Below are 21,430 nucleotides of genomic sequence, written 5' to 3'. Positions count from 1 at the left end.
TTAAAACAAAATAAACTATTAAAAAAATAATCTATTATCTCTATGCGATATTGTAATTTTCTATATTGCCTAAATAGATAACTCGATATATCGCCCTGTCCTAATACAGATAGATTTCCAGGCTATTTTTCCCTGCTATCAGACATTTTACACATGTAGGAAAGTTGTCAATTTTGGACAAAGCTCATTTAAATGGTTTATCACCTGACATGACACTTAAAGAATCCTGCTTAAAATATAATTTGCAGCTAGCTTCCACTTAACTTGCTGACATACAACTGCTTAGAATTATCTCTACTTCCATTTATTAATCCTCTTCAATGTTTTTGAGTGTAATTATTAATCCCAGTTTAGTCAGGGTGCTTAAAACAAGATTTATTTGCTTAACTGAGTCTACTAAAGTGACATGTATTGTCATTGAACAACATGGTGCATGATCCATTTACAAGGCAAGGAAAGGTGAAGTTTAGCTGCAGTTTTGGACATGAAAAAGCCTGATTGGGTTGTCAAAGGAAGTGGAAAAAAATCGGGAATATTTTTAAGCCTGTTAGTAGTACTAGTGGCACTTGCACATACATAATACACATTAACTATGATATGAAATTGATGCTGGAACAGCTTTGCATGCTCTGTCTATAGATCTGAGCCAGAGTAAAGCTTGAGCACTGGTTTGTTTTAAGGAAAATAAACTGCTCATGTGGACTATTGCTCTAATAGGAAAACAACTATTATGAAACAATCAGATGCATCCAACCTGACTGCACACAAAGATTGGTTTTATGCGTGACCTTTGGAGCATTATCCAATTTCAACATCAGAGCAGAGACTCATCGTCCTGTGACTGCAGCACAAACTTCTGCTTAATACAACATAAGTGTTTTTTCTCTTTCCAGTTCAAGAGAAGCTGTGATTCAGCACAGATATATCTGCTCATTTTACAGCCATGGTCTAATATGATAGTAATTGTGCTGAGCTTTACCCTATAGGGAAGTATTCTAGCGGAAAGAGTATCAGTTTCATTCATTTTTAAATCTGACACTGAGAATAATACTACCTTAGTTTTGGTGAACTTATTAAATTAGAAATAAACTTACTGAGAACATTTTAACCCAATTTCATGACAATCCAGAGTGTTCAGCTTTCAGGCTCTTCTCTTGTTGGTTTTTAAATCCAAAAACAAACTCTCACTTTATTATTTTAAACATGACCAACAAATCTGTTTAATTTTGAGACCTGGCTCTTTTCCTTTGTTATGCTGCATTAAATGTTTATGGAACCAGGGTGACTTTTCTTTCGCTTTCAGCATTTTAACCCCCATATGGTATATGCATTCATGTCAATACTGAATTATTAACCAAGTCCTTCTCCCTTTCTGTCATTGCTCTTACTACTCCACCATCCTTCCATCCTCTGTTTTCTGTTGTTGCTGCAGCTATAATGCTGATTTTACAAGTGATCTCCTCCTTAATTATCTCCTTTCACAATTACAGTAATGAACCGAATGACTTAATGTGGTATCATAAATCTTTGAATCCAAACAAGCTGAGTGGTGCACATTTATGTCCTCCATAGTGACTCAGAGGCCATCATGACTGTATGATGGCTGCTGATTTCACTCTCATCTCTGCTGCACATGATGGACCCCGAGCCTCTCAGCCTCCAGTAAAGCACATAGGCGGTATCCAAGCAACCATGAGTTGGGCTGGTTAAACAGAAGCTCTGTGCACAGTCAGGAATAAAGCCCAGAATAGAAGATAAGATATAAGATAGTCTGTGGTGGCAACGATCCATGGTGAAAATGCATGTGCACAATGCGCATTGACGCACATGCACTGGGTTTCCCTTCTGCTGCAGGATCAGTCTCTGCAGGTGTGTGTGTGCGTGCGTGCGTGCGTGTGTGTGTGTGTGTGGGTGTGTGTGTGTGTGAACCTGTTGGTAAGCTCTGCAGTGGAGAGCGACACTTGCGCGCGCAACGGTAGATCCGGTTATGTAAAGCCCAGATAACGGGTTTAACAGCCCCGTGCACGGCTGTATATGTTTCAGCCGTGTGTGTTCTTGTTTTCGTTTACACGTTGACAACAAACATCCTAATCAAACCAAACAATGTCATGTATATCCGACCCTTTCCATCACACGAAGGCTGAGAAATACAGCGCCCGGGGCGGTGCGTGACGCCACAAGTGAATTCTCGGGTTTCTGTTGGATTTGGCGTGAGAAGAAGCCCGCCCTCTCCGGTCCTGGCCCTGCGCTGCGCTGCGCTCACCCACACCAGCTTTACGCACACATGAACCAAGGAGGAATATCCCATTACAGGACAACCTCGAAGACAAGTCGTGACCATGACGCCTGCAATACACCGCTGACTTTTCTGGGTGGTTGTAGTAATAGAAACAACGGTGGTAAGTTGGGGAAGAAGCAGGTAGAAGCCGATCATCGCCAGGTCTGATCTCACCATGACAGCCACTGATGCAGAGCCGAGCACGACTCCCGCAGCCCAGCCTGCACCCAGCCACCAGCCACCCGGTGTGCGCTCCTTCACCATGCTGTGCTCCTTTGCCAAATGCCTGTGTGCTCTGCTGCCCGTTTACCTGGCCGGATACTACGGCTTCAGCATCAGCGTGGTGCTGCTGGGGCTCATGGTCTACATGGGATGGAAACACAGCCGGCTGGAGAAAGTGATGAGGCTGAAGTCTGCCATGTATCTGCTGGACAACGAGAGGGAATTCACCACTGAGATGGTGTTCAGAGCCAAGCGGGACTTACCTCCATGGGTAAGGATGGTCTCACACACAGTCCTCACTCTGCAGGGAGCAAATCCCCTCACATCTGCACCAGATGTGAGGCTGATCCCAGCTGCATTAAAGCTACTTTGCACCATAATTAGGATCTTATTGACTTCACTTTCCTCCAGGGAGTAGATTGAGATTGGGTTTGCACATTTTCTCAATGCAGTCAGTAATATTTCAGTTTCGTGCTTCTATTAATATGATTCCACTTATCTGGATCCATGTTCTCAGCTACTGTATATCCAGATTATGGGAAAACCCAGTGAATTTAATAAGAGCAATAGGGAATGAGTTCATTGAAAGAGAAAGTAATTCAGAGTAAAACACATTCATTCCTATTAACATGTTAGACCAGTGTTTTTCAACCTTGGATCGTGTCCCCAATGTGAGGTCGCTTGGGTTTAAAATGGGGTTGCCTGAAATGCTTAGTACAAGGGTCACCAACCTTTATGAAACTGCGAGCTACTACAAAGCTAGTGAATAATCCGAAGGGCTAAGTTTGATATACATTTCTTTAATACAAAATGTTCACTTTAATTAAAGTGTACGATAATAAGTAAATCAAACTAGCAGTACTTTAAAAAGGTAGGAAATGTTTCAACATTCAATGCTTTTTTTTTCCATTTTCGTTTTATTTTCAGTCTAAGTAATCGTAAAACATGTAACATTTTAACAATTTTGTAATATTTTACAAAAATCCACTTTGCATTTATTAAAAACAAAGCTTATCACAATCCGCAACTTCTTTAACAAAATTCTAAATGCAACACTTACATTTATCTCATTGTTTCAATGAAAACAAACATTTAAAAATGGTTCATTTAATACAAAAACGTATCAAGTGCAGCAGTATGAATTTGGACAAAGCTCATTGGTTACTATAGTGCTCCTGTAAGAACAGGCCTTAGGGCACCTCTTGTGGTCCATGCGGATTACCTGGTGCCCACCGGCACCATGTTGGTGACCCCCTGGTCTAGTAATTGTGACAAAAAATTTAAAAAATTGCTGATTAAAATTATATTATAGTACTAGTCGTTTTCAATTAAACACATCACACACAATATCAAACAACTGTGTTCTATACTTAAACTTTTTCCAAATGTAATCTAGTCTAAATAAAATGCATTATAGAAATATCTGAAGTGGCTCATCTTGTCACTTTGTGCACTAATCCTGGTCCACTTTGTATTTGTAACACACTGTAAACAAACATGAAAAAAACAAATTCTAGAAAAGAAAAATATCTTAAATTTGTGCTATATGAAAATGAACCAAAAAAGGGTGGAAACCTCTGTGTTAGACTGTGGAGTCACACACACTCAAGGACAAGATGCATATTTGTCAAATTCTTGCTGTGAGACAGCAATTCTCTGAGTGGCCGTCTCTCTAAATGTGTGCAGTGTTCCCATTGGTTCCCATTGGGTCCTCTGGTTCCCTGCTGTCCTCAGCACTTGCAGTGTGCAGTGCCATGGGAATTAATCTGAACTCCTGCCACTGAGGAATGTGAAACACCACAACAAATGAGTTCTCTTTAAGTGTAAAAGTAGATCACATGATCTATAAGAATGCCTTCTGGTCCAACATTTTCATCCAGCATCAGAGTCTCTGAGGGTTTACTTTCCTTTGAGCTAAACTGGGGCTGATGTTGACCTTAACGGGCTCCAAAAACATGATGAGTCATAAACAGCCTTTGGAGGAGAGCAGAGGAGTGGCCATGAGGACCACCATATCTGGAGAGAGAGCAGCAGTGTGTGTGTGTGTGTGTTTGATCTCATATCTGACACTTATCTTATGTGTAATGGCTTCCTGAAAAAACAAGTGTCGAAACGACATTTCTTGCTAATTGTTGTGTTACAAAACAGTTTTACACATTGGGAAAAACAGAAAGACTTGGAAGTAAGAGTATGAGAAAAAAAAATGATTTGACGATATATCGCGATACGCCGCGCATTTATTGTTTTGATCCAAAAAATGTCAAAATATATATTTTTAACTGCATTAACATGTGCCTAGCACGTAAACTCCCGGTCATATAGGTGTCAGAGTGAACCACATCAGACCTTGTTAAACTATCTCACTCTTCAATGCATTTTAGCTTGGAAGTTTATTGCACTTTATTTTAATAAAACATACTGAGCACTTTTCTAGATGTATGTAATTACTACGTAACAGAACCAGAATCTGTTGTAGAAGCAAAAGTTAAACTTTTTTGAAAAATCTAATTTGACAGTTTGATAAACATACCACTTGTTTTTAATATTTGTACTTGATTTACAGTTAGTTTCCATTTACTTAAAAAAAAAATGAAATAAATTGTCTTTCATGCCATTTTGTACTTGTAAAGGGTATATAGCGATGTTTATAGTATCGTTTAGTATCGGGATAGATTGTATCATGACACGCATATCGTATCGTCAGATACATAGCAATGTACACCCCTACTTGGAAGTGTTATCTTAAAGCCAAATCTTCTCACTTGAACTTTTAATGTATACAGTATATGTGTATTATGTGATGTATCTTCTGAAATAATTAGTTTCAAGAACATGAATATCATCTTCTGCTCCTGACCAGGCTTAAGGATCCGTTATTTCAGGGGTGTCAAACTCTTTTTAGTTCAGGGGCCAACTATGAAGCTGTTTGATCTCAAGTGGGCCACAGATTTTAGGGAGGAACACAAGTAGTTTCCGAATTAATGTGCTCTGGTTTGCATTTCCATGTATTAACAATACGTAAAGTACAGTATGTAAGGCACCAACAATATCAAAGCACTACATGACAGTTCCTGTAGGATGTTCCGTTTATTTTGTGATTCATTTTTATTTAATTTAGGGAACTTTTGTGAAATACTTGGATAATAGCATGGGTAAACTGCTGGCCCTGCAAATACTGTGAAATTTTATTGAAATTGTGTATTTAGAGAGGCTGAGATACCTAGAACTGAATTACTTGGTAGTTTACACAATAATTCATGTTCTTTGTTGATTTGACATTCTCCTGTGGGCCAAATTGGATGCTCCAAAGGACCGGATTTGGCCCTTAGGCCTTAAGTTTGACACATTTGCTTTATGTGTTTTAGTGAGAATCAAACCCACACTGTTAGCAGTTTAAGGGCATTTCACAGAGACTCGTCATGTTTTAAGTCTCTGTCTCTGTCCACAGGTCAACTTCCCGGATGTGGAAAAAGTGGAGTGGCTCAATAAGGTATGTTTGTTTTTGTCTCTCTCAGACTCATAATATCACTGCATGCATACTGTATGTTTATTGTTTTTTTTATACCTGCTTATCATGGTGAGGCTGACATGTCACTCAGCACAAAGCACGCACACACACATTCACTCCAGCAGGCAATTCCAGATAATCCACCTCATCCATCACATGATGTTCATGACTTTCACTGTACCCAGATGACATGAGGATCCCCCTGTAAACACACTTAATGATGAAACGCACCAGGCCATAATAAACTCCAGTCTACATCTGAGAGGTAATGCTGCAAAGCACTGTTCAACATCCTGTATGTCACTCACGATCATGCCCTGATCCCTTTAGACGTGGCCTCACATTCATTATTCAGATGAATAATGCTGGCGTGGACCCCAGGGCCACGCCCCTTTTGCAGCCTCAGCATCAGAGCAGATTATCTGCTGCTGTAATTAAGAGGACGGAGGAGTGACTCAAAGTGAATGGCTGTGTTTCTGTCTCTGTCAGGCCTGTAACCTCACAGCAGCAGCAGGAAGTGTGGAGATGAATACTAATACCTCACGCCCTTTAAGAGGGACGATTATAATAAACTCACTGATGGAAGCATGGATTATGGGATGGAATATTGCTGAAGTCATCTTTTGCTTTTCCTCTCTCTGATGCCTTCCTGACTATAGTCGATACTTGATTCCTTACTGCATCGTTATTAATGCAGACTAAAGGATATAAAGAACTGTTAGACTGTTACTATTACTAGGGGTGTCCCGATCTGATATTGATATCGAATATCGGTTCGATATCAGCCAGAAAACGAATATCAGACTGCATAAAAAACCTCCAATATATATTATATTATATTATATTTATTCAACTGTAGAAAACTGTAGATATTATGTTGAAGGTTAAAGTGTATGTAACCAATTGGTTAATAATAATTGGGTCAGTTTTTATCATTCCTACTGACTATTGTTCTCTGTTTGAGTAACATCACTTGATCAAGCCTTTTCGAACATTCCACACTACAAAATAGGTAATAAAAGTATACATGATTCGTGCAGATATCGTATCGGATTGATATCGGTATCGGCCAATACTCAAGGCTGCAATATTGGTATTGTATCGGAAGTGAAAAAGTTGTATCGGGACATCCTTAACTATTACTATTAGAGACCAGGAGTAACCAGCTTCAGTTAGTACGTCTGCACTACTCTTCACACTGAAATGTAGAATTTATCATCTTTAGACTGAGTAAAATTCATCCATCCATCCATCCATCCATCCATGCATCCATCCATCCATAATGAAATTTAACACGATCTATTCAAACTTTGCAGATTATGGCTCTATCAGGACACTTCTAAACATTTTATATTCTTTTAACCACAAGCAATAGCACAATGTATCTTCACACTGTGAATCACATGCAGGGATGTTCTTCTTTGTACATTTTCATTGGTTTATCATTGGAAATGAGAGGAAGTTTTGTGGAACGGCCTTGATTAAATGATCAAAGTATGAAGAAAATGCAGTTTTTAAAAATGTGCAAACGATATGTCTTTGAGAAGTACAATACGCATGTTCATTTTGTTTTTTTGTTCTGTTATTTTTAATAGCTCGATTAGAGTATTTATTTGGAGTATTTGTCCATTTAGTGTATTTTATTGGATTTTGCATTTGTTAATGGTGAAAAATGGGGGTAGGATTTGATCAGCCTGGGCTTCTTCCTGTCCCTGGTTGAACAAGTCAAAGGTGTATTATAATGAAATTGATTTTTTATTTTAGTTTATAGATATTTCTGTTGGGATTTGTTCATTCATTTTTCATATTTGTTTTATTCGTTCGTTTGAAATAAATTAAAAAGCCTTTTATCAAAGCAGGGGCCACAAAAATGGGATTTCCTGATCCGAGGGCCACATTAGAAAAAAAATTAGTACATTAATACAGGAATTATTGCTGTTATTGTTTTGTGTATGAATCATTACCTCCACTAAGGAGGTAATATCTTTACCGTCCTTTATTTGTTTACTTAACAGGTTTTGACAAATTAGAATTTGAAATTTCAAAAATGTATATCTTGCTTCGTAATTCATATTTGGATGTTTGTCATTTCCTTTTTCTTTTTTACAAAGGGGAGCTGAATAAATTTCTTATTAAAACATATTTTGGTAAAACTTGCATACAGATATGGTAGACAGCAATAAGAGTATTGAAAGCAGTTTAGAAAATAAAATTCAATTAAAAAATTGGACAAAAAGTGAACAATTATTGTGATGTACACAGATAACTAATTTCATTTACCTTTGCAGTAGAGACACCAGTACATAATAAGTACAAAATAAATAATAATAATATAATCTATTATTAAAAATATTATCTATGTAGCCTTTAGTTTTTTCCTTTTGAACACTTTATCAGCCTAGTTTAATCACTTTAAATCACTCAGTTAGTAAATTCTGTTTCAGATCAACAGGAAGCAAAGGAGGATTCTGTTTTAAGCCAGTTTTTAAAATAATAGTTTTCTAGGAACTATAATAACACATTTTATTTATAAGGCGCCTTTCAAGGTACCCAAGGTCACCGTACAGAAAACATGTTTAAAAACAATAGAAAACAGGTTTAAAAACAGTAAAAAAAAAAAAAAAAAAAACGGTTTAAAAAACAGTAGAAAACGGGTTTAAAAACAGTAGAAAACAGGTTTAAAATACTGTAGAAAACGGGTTTAAAAACAGGTTTAAAAACAAAAGAAAACAGGTTTAAAAACAGTAAAAAAAAAAAAACAGGTTTAAAAACAATAGAAAACAGGTTTAAAAACAGTAAAAAAAAAAAAACAGGTTTAAAAACAATAGAAAACAGGTTAAAAACAATAGAAAACAAAAAATACAGTCAAAATAAGGTGGACAATAATGGAAGTTCAGTGGAAAAATGTCAATCAGAGGGAGAAGGCAAGTTTAAACAAATAGGTTTTGAGTTTGGATATGAAAATGGTGGGTGAATCTGCGTTTCGGAGGTCAGGAGTGAGTGAGTTCCAGAGCTGGAACCCATGGGGAGCACAGCTTTCAGTCGCTCTAATCCTATCCACATCAGTAGGAAAACACTGAGTGACTGTGTTGTGTTTCATCTGTAGATCCTTCAGCAGGCTTGGCCCTTTATAGGCCAGTACCTGGAGAAGTTACTGGTGGAAACCATCGCTCCCACCATCCGTGCCTCCAGCATTCACTTACAGACTCTCAGCTTCACCAAAGTCAACTTAGGAGAGAAGGTACAATACTACAGTATATCTACTGTACATGGCCTTTAACTAACACAATGATTCATCCTCTGCTTTTAAACGCATGCACCAATTGCAATCCAATAAATATACCAGGTACTGCAAAGTGTGATGAGCTGAAGATGTTTTTCAGTGTTCAATAGTGTAAATTATTGGTAATATTCCAATTGCGTTCACTGCCTTTTGTTTGTTTGCAGTGTTCATTTGAATCCTTCTGTCTTTCATTCTGTGCAAAGCTAATGTTCTCCAGAGGGTTGACTAGCATCTTCTGACTTCCACTGTTCTCGATATAAAAGCAGCTGCTGTGTTCACAGGCACTGAAGGTGGTCGGTGTTAAAGCTCACACTGAACAAGATAAGAGACAAGTCATGCTGGATCTGTTCATCAGGTATAATCACCCACAACTTATCATACATAATGTGTGTTACTGTTTACTCCACTTGTTGAGCTGTCAGGTCAAGTCAGATAAATTAGGATAAAACAGAACAAAACATACAGTAGCCTCGAGTGACAGCGAGCACGCCACCACAGAGGGTGTTGTCGTCAGTCCTCCCGTGACATGGTTTTCAGTACAGAAAGTGTAAACAGCTCAGTATGTCTGGCCAAAGTAAAATTCAGTGGTGAAAGTAACTCGCATTACTGTAATTGAGTTGCTTTTATGGGTACTTTTTTTTTTGTATATTTCTAAATCAGTAATTTAACTTGTACTTAAGTATGTTAAGTACAGTGATTTGTTACATTCCTACAGCCAACCATTGCTGAGTAAATTGTTATTATTTTTTCTTTTAAAATGATCAACAGACTTTGTGAAACTACAAAAAAATGAAGTGACCAGACGACAATCAAATATTTATTTATTTAACTTATTTATTTATTTATTTAAGTAGGGACAGTACATATTAATGATCATTCAAAAAAAATGTAAATATGCCAGATTATAGCCAACGGCTAATTTCCATCTGTTGTCCCTAGACAGGCTGATGTAATAAAATGTCACACTTAACAATGAGACATGGCGAGACACAAAACAATATACAAAAGGATTACATACAGGACAAAGAACATAGGAATCATAAAATACAGTAACTTTTCATTTAAATGGAACACTGGGATCAGAACAACTACACAATATATATATATATATTATATATATATATATATATATATATATATATATATATATATATATATATATATATAATCATAGCTGCCCAACCAAATGAAACATAATGCAAGGTGTCAAAACAGCATTGAATGGAGGTTTATTTTCCTCAGTTTTAGAGTTTTCATAAATGTATAGCTATACTTAGAGCCCAAAATTTCGAGTGTTTTTTTATTTAAAAAGAATTGCACTTATTTATGCCTTGTGGAAAATAAACTAAGTTCCAGTTGTCCAAGATTTTTTCCCCTCCTTTTTAACTTTACACATGAGATGTTTATTGTTTACTGTATGCAAGGGAACCGTGGCAAGATTTATTACCAACAATAAACATGGGGGTGAAAGTAACGAGTAACTTTTATTTTTTGAGTACTATTTACATTAGATACTTTTTACTTGTACTTGAGTATTTTATTTATGACTTACTTGTAATTTCAATCAAGTGACAGTACTTCTACTTGAGTATGATATATTTACAATAAACCCTTTCCCCTGTCACAGCTACGCCGGAGACGTTGAGATCAATGTCGAAATTAAAAAGTACTTCTGCAAAGCTGGAGTGAAGGGAATACAGGTAAACCATATTGAGTCTGATTAGAGCATTCCAGTGATATTAAAAGCTACATGTTATCTGTGGTAGCTTCATGGAAAGCTGCGGGTTATTCTCGAGCCTCTGATTGGAGACATCCCTCTGATAGGAGCCATCACAATGTTCTTCATTCGCAGACCTGTGAGTGTTTCCATGACAACGTCAGACGCTCCAGCTTAGCCTTATTCACCTCCCTAATATCTAACTTTGATTTGTGTAGAAATTGTTCATCAACTGGACAGGACTCACCAACCTGTTGGATATCCCTGGGCTGAAGTAAGTTTATATGACCTTAAAATGTTTGTGAATGGAATAACTCTAACTTACCTTTTCCAGTTGGAACCAGTAGGCCAAAGTGACATGCTTTGTCTGCCAGATGTTTGTGTTAATTGTAAGGGCAAGGAGCATTATTGAAGTCTAAGGCTGTGTTTTAAATCGTATACTAATAAGACTAATACAATTCATACCAAGTCTGACGTCAAAATTAGTATGTAGTGTGTTCACATTAGATGGTATATGAAACCATGGAGAAATACCCGGATGCATACTATATCAGGGCATTTTTAAGTATGCACGGTGGGCACACTCGTCATACTCAACCGCCCCATGATGCATTGCGAGCAGAATGTAAAGTCGTCCTGGGACCGGGGTCACGGTCTGAGTTTACTTCCGTACTGAGATTATATTATAACCCTAACCCTAACATAATCCAATAAACAAATAAAACACGTGTCCATTCACTTTGAAAACGAAAATAAACAAAAATTAATAGTTGTTTTTTTTTAGCAAAAATTCATTTTCCGATGCGGATGTGCATATATGCGCATAGACAACCTCAGTACGATGCGCACTCAGTACATGACACTGGCTTCAAGCAAAAAATCAAAAGCATCTCTTCGTGTCTTCCAGTAGTTTTTTTTTAACGCTTTTGTAAATAGGGCTCTTGTTTTGAAGTTAACCAGAAGTTTTGTCAGTAACACAATGGTGGGTCTCAGAAAATCTCCAAAATGTCGGAATGAAATGTGTACATGCATGTTTTATGGATCAAACGGCCACGTGTTGATATTCTACTTGGTCACTTTCTCGCTTAAAATGACTTCAGAACTTTCAAAGGTGGCGAATCAAGTGCGTTTTTTGGTCATTGTAGGCTCGAAATGCATCTTGGGAAACTTGGAAGTATACTTCAGTGTGAACAGTCATCCTCCTAATCATACTCAGTATATAGTAGACAATATATTCTCATTGAGTTTGTAGTGTATAATACAGAGTGGGACATTTCAAGCACAGCCTAAATCTTTGCAAATGTACACACAACAGTCAAATGCTAAATTTAATTTATTTCCTAATGCTGAATTGTATTTTATTGACTTCCATTCCATCTAATTTCTATTTGCGAATTTAAATTCTAAACAAACCTAAGACAATTAGATGACACACCTAAATGCACCAAACAGCAGTTTGTTAAATTAGACTATTGCTAATATTCTGATTGTAACTAAAAGTATTAAAGATAGGGTCCAATGGCATAATGTTTTTACTAATCATTCAATTCTTACTCTTTGTGCACTTGTGTAGTAATAAGCATACTGACTCTGTCTTTTGTGAGAGAAGGATTTGAAAACTATGCGGTTTGGTTGATTTCCTGTCGAAAGTGAAACTGAAGTGACAGATCGAAAAAGGTCCTGGAAGATAAAAGTGACACCGTTGCTCCAGTTGACAAAAAACGTTTTTAAAACTGTTTGAGAGCCACCGTTGAAGAGTTTTCTTTTGTGAAATTCAACATTATTTACAGTTCAAGTGCTTAATAGATTAATTAATCTCACTGAAACAAACAGAGACAAACTAATCCTTTTTTTTTATCAGCTAAATTAAACTCACTCTTAAATTTTAGTCTGTTGATTAAATGTGTCTTTTTTTTTTAAACATTTCAAACATAGTCATTTAACTTTTTAAAATTTTTAGTCTAGCTTCAGTCACTTAAATCAGTAAAGGATTTAATCACATATAATGACTTTTATTTATATTGTTTTAGTGGCCTGGTTGTCTCCTAACTTCCCACACAGAGACATACTTTGTCTCTCATTCCTCAAAATGATCAACTGATTGACGGAATTTTTTTCAGATTAACTTTTCAAATTAAAAAAAATGTATTTCTTGATGAAATGATCACACGTTTTTGTCCTACAGCTTTAGTTATTCTGCATGCATTTACAGTCGCCTGTTTAAGTTAGCATTAGTAGCTCTGATTTTCACTGTTGTTGTTTTTTTTGTTCATAAATACATATTTTAACAACATAATACATTAATATAATAAATAATTAATACAAACGTGTTGATTCAGTCTTTGATGTTAAAACTTTATGATGTTACAGTTGTTAGTTGTTGATCACTGAATATCTATTTATATCAGTGTGATATATATTATCCATTATAAGAACACATTTCCATGAGGATATATATGAGGATATAAGAACAGCCTCATTGAAGATGTTGTTGTCTTGTGCAGTTGTTCTCAACCTCGGGGCCGGGACCCTATTTGGGGTTGCAAGACACTGGGTGGGGGTGTCACCATATGTCTTCAAGAAACTTTTTTGCCCTTTTTTGCAACGCCAAACTGGCCATTTGTTTACCTATTTTCATCACCTTTTCATGCCATAATTTTGCTCTTTTTAATGCTTTTTTGCTACATTACTCCCATTTCTGCCACTTCTCCATCAAATTTCAACGCCTTTTCCACTTTCAAGACATTTTCAGCATCATAACCCTTTCCCACCACTTTTTCTACTTAATGTTGCCCAATTATTGTCACTTTTAACCTCTTTTCATCATATTTGATACCAACTTAACCATAATTATGATTTGTCATGCCTATTATTTACCAGTTAAAACTAATTAATCCTACCAATTGTTCCAATATTGACACTTTGAACCCTTTTTTACCACTTTTTCTATCTGTTTTTTGGCACTCTAATTTGCAACTTTCAACCAATTTATATAGTTTTGAAAATTTCCATTTCACCACCATTTTTGGTCACTTTTAATCCATTTTATTTCTGATTAAGACAAGGATTTATATCTTTAATGACTATATACTATGGCCAAATAATAATAAAATTCCTGGATAACAGTGGATATTATTCAGATAAATAAATGTGTTATCACAGATTCATAGAACAATGGACCATCATTTTGCTGACTTTATGGATGGACCCCAAAAATCTCTCCCATTTATTCCCCATTATAGATGGCCCTGTCTCCACATGACTGTTCTTCAATGTTCATGTCTGTGTTCAATCACCTTCAGTTACAGTGGGGGTCCCAGTCTCTGGCACCTTTATTTTGGGGGTCGCAGTCTGAAAAAGGTTGAGAACCACTGCTCTAGTCTGTAGTGTATGTCTCCTCTTTATGAGGAAACTTGCCCAACATGATGATATCATGTTATTAATGCATGTACACGTGGTCATCAGTCACGTCTTCATGTCCTCTCTGTGTGTGTTCCCAACATTATCCTTGCGTGCATTTGCAGTGCCATGTCGGGACACTATGATAATGGATGCAATAGCCTCTCACCTTGGTGCTACCCAACACCGTCTCACTGTTCCCTTGGTGGCTGGACCTGCACGTTGCTCAGCTCCGCTCCCCTCTCCCAAGGGTAACTGTCTGAACAACCTCAAAGAAAATGCACCAATGTTGGACTAATACACTCATATTTCTCCATCTGACTAATGTAGTTCTGTCTCAGTAAACCACGCATCGAGTGATATTCTGTTGATGTGTTCATGCTGTTCTGCACATGTGCACACACTGTAGGGTGTTGTGCGCATACATCTCTTGGAGGCCGAGGACCTGACTGCCAAAGACACAGTCATTAAGGGCCTTATCGATGGAAAGTCCGACCCATACGCGGTGCTGCGAGTTGGAACACAGATCTTCACCTCTCATCACGTGGACAGCAACTTGAATCCACAGTGGAGGGAGATGTATGAGGTAAAAGAGCTGGACATAAAGAAACAAATGTATTAAATTTATTGCTTCACCTTGATATCAAAGAGCTGCACTGACTATATCACAGATGTAGCTTAGCGTCAGCCTCCTTGATAGGATCACTCCGAGTCTCTGCTATAGTAAATATGTCATTGTTGCTTCAGAGATAAACAGTTCTCCGGAAGCTTTATCTTCTTCTGTGTTAACAGGAAGCTGCTGTTTTCGAGATCAGCATGGCTCACGAAAACTGCTCCAGTACACTATTTGTCCCTCACTTTATGAATTATGAGTGCAATATAAACATGTCTGCATCTGCTGTGCCTTTCACAGTAGTGAAAAGTTCTCCCATTGTGATTTTGTTTGCATTCCCTTCTGTGATGTGTGTGCCTTAGGGCTGAACGATTAATTGTATTTGCGATATTATCGAGATATCATAAAACGCGATTTTCTAATCTCAATGGCTGTTTTTATTTTGTCTTGTACTGTACTGTTAAGGTAAGTCAGAGAGTGTTTAAGAAGAGGTAAAGCCACAGGTTTGTTTGCTTTATTGTTGTAATATGTGCTTTAAAATGTATATTTTGTATTTATTTAAATTTGTTTAAATTTATTTATTTAAATTTGTTTAAATTTATTTATTTAAATTTGTTTACATTTATTTATTTAAATTTGTTTAAATAAATCTGAATTTTTTTTATTATAAAACAGATTGATTTATTGCTTGCTTGAAAAATACATGACAAGAGGCCCTTGAAAAAATAATTGCATATTAAATCGCAATATTGAGGAAAAAAAACGCTATTAGATTATTTTCCAAAATCGTTCAGCCCTAGTGTGCTTGTGTGCGTGTATATTGAGATTTGTTGTGCGTGTTGTGTATTTTTTCCATTTATTGGTGTCTGTGTCTGTGTCAGGTGATTGTCCATGAAGTACCTGGTCAGGAGTTGGAAGTGGAAGTGTTTGACAAAGACCCCGACCAGGATGACTTCCTGGGGAGGTAGCTTATTCATTCTCACCGTATCACCATGTGCCTCTCATATCACATCCATTCTAGATTGTTGTGGTGTTGAACCATGATTCCTTTGATATTTTGAGCCATTGTGTGTCTTTTTTCTATGACTTTATTGAAGTCTTTCTGCTTGTCTTTTCTTTGTGTGTATGTTTCAGGGTCAAGGTGGATCTTGACATTGTAAAGAAAGCCAGAGTTGTTGATGACGTGAGTATAGCTTGTTATTCAAAACCAAATTCAGTTTAAAATCAGTCACTTCAATGTCCTGTTCTAAAAAATAACATCTGCCCAGGAAAGCACTAATCACATGACTTCAGAGTCATGTGCACTCTCGTGATCTCCTCTAATCTCCTGATGTCTTTTCCTTCCTGCTGAGGCTTGATAATTCAGTCAAAGGAGCAAATGCCCTTTTGAATCTAACCTCTGTTTGTTTACACAGTGGTTCAATCTGAGAGACGTCCCTTCTGGTAATGTCCACCTCAGGCTGGAGTGGCTGTCCCTGCTGTCCTCTGCTGACATTCTCACTGAGGTAAACCTATGACACTCCATAGAACACAGTGCATCAATATTGTTACTTAAAATTCCCTTAAAGTTTCCTAAAATTACAACATTTAGACAAAGATTATAAATTAAAATCAACCAGTGCAGGATTTAAAACCAGTGAAACAGACAGTTTGATAAATGTTTCAGTGAAACAGTAAAAACATTGGAACAGAGTATAAATATCAACATTAAGATCATGCCATTTTAGGTGAGATTAGGCAACTTTGAGCAACAAGCCAGAGTATAGGAAAAAAATAGGAATTCTAATGTGCATTTTACATCAGTTAAAGCTGTGCGTGCACGCGCACACTGTGGAACTCTTTGCAACTGTTTTCTCCACTAGTAACAAATGTAGGAACTTCATCTTGTGCTATTGGAAAGTTCTCTGATGTTTTAGAGACATGGACGCACGTATCACTCGCTGCTGTGAGGATAGTAGGAGGCTCAGAGTCACCCCTGCTCCTCAAACACAAGCAGCCGAGCAGCAGCTGATCTCAGCTGATCAGAGCAGACACACTCCGCCCACACTGCAGATGAATTGGGTCTGTTCTTTCCTCCTTAGATCATTTTTAATAAGCTATTTATTCAGCCTGTTCTCACTCTCTCTCTCTCTGACTCAGAGCAAACTGCACTGACTGAAAGCAGATTGCTCACAGGTCGCTGCACAGACCGACTCTGTGGACAGCGTTCCTCCTGAACACGTTTGTGCCTTTATTCTGTTGCTTCTCCACCTCGGTCTTCCTTTTTCCTCTTGATTTGCCGTGTGGAATGTCGAGCCATGGGACTGTCCCTACTCTCGGGAACGCGTATCGACTGTTGACGAGCAGCTCGTAACACTTAAAACAGCTCATGGGATCGCCCTGTTGGTAGAAAGATTTCTGACTGTATTTTTAAAGCTCATTAACAGAGCCAGGAGAAGGAGCAGAGATTCACTGTCCACGAAGAACACTTTGGATTACAATATAGATTACAATACAAGATCATAAGATGATTATGGATTTTTTTACCAAATAAAACAAAATAAAACTTACAAACTGCAGCTTTAAAACTGAAATTCACAATTTCAGGAAAAAGAAAGTTTACTAATACATAAATTACATCTAGACAGCATAGAGATGTTAAACAATGATATATTGACTCCTTAAGTAAAAAAGTGATGTTTAAAAATGATATTTTTGCATTAAATCTATATATATATATATATATATATATATATATATATATATATATATATATATATATATATATATATATAAAGTTTGGTTATTTGGTTCTCTGTTGTTAGACCAGGGGTCTGCAACCTGCGGCTCTGGAGCCTCATGTGGCTCTTTGACTCTTTTGCAATGGCTCCCGATAGTTTAAAAAAAAACTATTGAAATGAATTGTTTTTTTGTTTTTTTTTACAGAGGCTATTAATGATTAATGACAAATAAAAGATATACAGTAACAATTTGTTAACCTAAAATAAATCACATTGTGCAATGACTCAGCCACATTCCTACTTCACCTCCTGCAACATTAACTTTCCTGCACCTGTGGCTGACCTTAAGTTCTAAATCCCTGGTAAGATAACTAAACCAACAAAAACACTATTCTGGAAGAAAATAGAGATTTTAATTGTGTGGGAACAGATTCATTTAACCACCAATGTGCTGATTAAATATGCATGTTTAATGTGTGACAAGAAAAGAGCAATTAGCACGTGTTGACCACATGATCATGTGTTATCAAATTTACTTTTTGTGGCCCTTAAAATACATTAACTAAAAAAAATCTTCTTTATATAACATTGTGTTATTCGAAGATGCAAGATACTGTTTTATTTCTTGATGTCAATTTTATTTTAAACTGTTTTCAAGTTTGCATTTACATGATCAAGTCAAATGAAATCAAACATTATTCTATATCGTTTTAACTGTATAGAATTTAATTCACTGTATTGTCTTCATTGAGAATGTATTTTTTTGGCTCCAGGAGGACTTTAATCCAGGTGAGATGAGGCAAAATGGCTCCTTGTAGAGTAAAGGTTGCTGACCCCTGTGTTAGACAATAAAGTTAAGATCAGAAAACACCAGATTAGTAAAAATATACTGTATATATGCATTTATGTTTTGTATCCTTAGCTCATTAAACAATAAATATCTTGCTCCATTTTCACACCAATCCTGTTTATTATTTTTAAGGTGATTCAGAGGAACCAGAATTTAACCACTAAGACTGCTGATCCTCCCTCTGCTGCTATCCTGGCCATCTATCTGGACCAAGCCCATGAGCTGCCTGTATGATTATCATTTACATTACCACATGATGTATTCATGTAATAAATAGTTAATAATTCACTTCATTTTTGGTTTGATTTTTTCTCTCTTAAAGATGAGAAAAGGTCATAAGGACCCAAGCCCAGTGGTGCAGATTTCTATTCAGGATACAACTAAAGAGAGCAAGGTAGGACACATATACTCACACTTCTCATGCTCAAAAGCTGAAAATCGTGATTGTCTTCCTATATTCTTTAAAGACTTGCTATGGCACAAACAACCCAGTGTGGGAAGATGCCTTCACTTTTTTCATTCAGGATCCCCGCAAGCAAGACATCGACATCCAGGTACGGCACGATAAACGTGTTTAATCCATACCTTAAATTCCTTCAATCAACAGAAGTTGTGATGCCATTGTCACTGGTAAAATCCCACAATCTATATCATGTGTATGTTATAAGGTGAAAGATGACGACCGTGCTCAGTCATTGGGCAATTTGACAATTCCTCTGACCCGTCTTCTGGTGGCCCCTGAACTCACCATGGATCAGTGGTTCCAGCTGGAAAATTCAGGATTAGCCAGCCGCATTTACATCAAAATCGTGCTTCGGGTATGTAATTCCTATAGGTACTGTCTACAATCTACAATTTTGACTTGCAAATGCTGCAGTGTAATGACACAAATATTCAAAACATTAACGCAGAGTCATACAGATGCATAGAACAATACATATTTTGTAAAAATAAATAATAAAAAAAATGCAGCTACCACAGTTAAATCAACAACTTCAAATACAGTGTGTCTAATACAGTAAAGTTATTGTACACACCCATGGTGCTATTAACATCTAACTTTTTACACAGCCAAACTGCCATAAATGATCAATCAAATCTAATTGGCAGTAGCTATTTGTACGGTTGCCGTATCAATATACCTACATACTATCCATGCGCAGCACCCCTCATTGGCCAGTTTAGGTCACGTGATAAAGTCAGTCATTGGCCAGTTTAGGACAAAACCTAACCGTAAACTTAACCCTAACCCTAAAAATTGTTGCGATATGGGGTTATAACCTAACCCTAATTCTAGCCCTAACCCTAAGACGTGTACTTCGGTAAACGTACCAATAGCACCGGGGGTTGTCTGTACGGGAACCGTACCAATAGACACTTTCAATTTTATTAGTTGAGGCTACAGTTATGCAAGTGGTATCGAACTGTGGTATTGGAGTACAGGTATGACTACATCGGAATTACTATTGATATCGATTTGAATCGATTCTTGTCATTTTTTTTGCCTTTCTGCTTTCTTAGTCAATTTTAAGTATGTGCATTATAATTGCAGTAGTTTTAGGGGTCTAATGATGGTCTTAACTCACTTTTTTATTTTTTGAAATTTTTGAAAAATATGTCTTACTAAAGCCTTATTTCCAATTTTGCGTGATTTTTTGATTTTTGTAATTTTTTGTGCCTTAATGTCTTCTTAACCCATTTTAAGTACATGCATCATAGTTGTAGTAGTTTTTAAGGTCTAATGACGGTCTTAACTCACTTTTTAATTTTTTTTAATTTTTGAAAAATATACCTTATCTCCGATTTTGGGTGAATTTTGATTTTCGTCACTTTTCGTGCCTGAACTAATTTTTTTATTTTTTGAAATTTTTGAAAAATATGCCTTACTATATATAGCCTAACCTCTGATTTTTGCTGATTTTTCGAATTTTGTCATTTTTTATGCCTTACTGTTTTCTTAGCCAATTTTAGAATTGTGCATTATATTTGTAGTTGTTTTTCATGTCTATTGATGGTCCTAACTAATTTTTTATTTATTTTTTTTTTTTTAAATCATGCCTTACTAAAGCCTTCCCTCCGATTTTTGCTGATTTTTCGATTTTTGTCATTTTTCATACCTTACTGCTTTCTTAACCCAATATAAGTATGTGCATTATATTTGTAGTAATTTTTAGGGTCTAATGATGGTCTTAACTCAATTTTCTATTTTTTTGGATATTTGAAAAATGTGCCTTCCAATTTTGGGTGATTTTTGATTTTTGTAATTTTTTGTGCCAGACTGTTTTATTAACCAATTTTAAGTATGTGCATTAAATTTGTAGTTGTTTTTAGGGTCAAATGATGGTTTTAACTAATTTTTTTATATTTTGAAATTTTTGAAAAATATGCCTTACTATATATGGCCTTACCTCTGATTTTTGCTGATTTTTCGACTTTTGTCATTTTTTATGCCTTACTGCTTTCTTAGCCCATTATAAGTATGTGCATTATATTTGCAGTATTTTTTAGGGTCTAATGGTGGTCTTAACTCAATTCTTTATTTTTTTTAATTTTTGAAAAATATACCTTACTAGAGCCTTACCTCCGATTTTTGGGTGATTTTTGATTTTCATTATTTTTTGTGCCTTAATGTCTTCTTAACCCATTTTAAGTATGTGCATTATATATGTAGTGGTTTTAAGGGTCTAATGATGGTCTTAACTCACTTTTTAAAATTTTTTAAATTTTTGAAAAATATGCCTTACTAAAGCCTTTCTTCCATTTTTGGGTGATTTTTGATTTTCGTCACTTTTCGTGCCTTACTGCTTTCTTAGCCTTATTTAGGTATGTGCATTATAAGT

The 21,430-nt window shown here is 36.4% G+C and overlaps 1 protein-coding gene across 1 annotated transcript; it reads left to right on the top strand.

Moving 5' to 3' along the window:
- The first annotated feature begins 1,953 nt into the window (after window positions 1-1,953).
- On the top strand, window positions 1,954-19,679 carry LOC114466926 (extended synaptotagmin-1-like). The gene is given in 19 exon segments (XM_028452801.1): window positions 1,954-2,771; window positions 5,949-5,990; window positions 9,115-9,249; window positions 9,573-9,646; window positions 10,919-10,991; window positions 11,058-11,147; window positions 11,227-11,282; window positions 14,533-14,542; window positions 14,544-14,618; window positions 14,620-14,658; window positions 14,817-14,993; window positions 15,902-15,984; window positions 16,155-16,203; window positions 16,436-16,525; window positions 18,723-18,818; window positions 18,913-18,984; window positions 19,058-19,144; window positions 19,259-19,408; window positions 19,662-19,679. Coding segments are annotated over 19 exon segments (1,734 nt in total). The 5' UTR covers window positions 1,954-2,453.
- The last annotated feature ends 1,751 nt before the right edge of the window (window positions 19,680-21,430 follow it).

The sequence above is a fragment of the Gouania willdenowi genome, chromosome 7 (genome assembly GCF_900634775.1).
Source record: "Gouania willdenowi chromosome 7, fGouWil2.1, whole genome shotgun sequence".
NCBI classification, from domain to species: Eukaryota; Metazoa; Chordata; class Actinopteri; order Blenniiformes; family Gobiesocidae; genus Gouania; species Gouania willdenowi.
The sequence above is the reverse complement of the archived record's forward strand: the minus strand, read 5'-3'. Positions and strand labels throughout refer to the sequence as shown.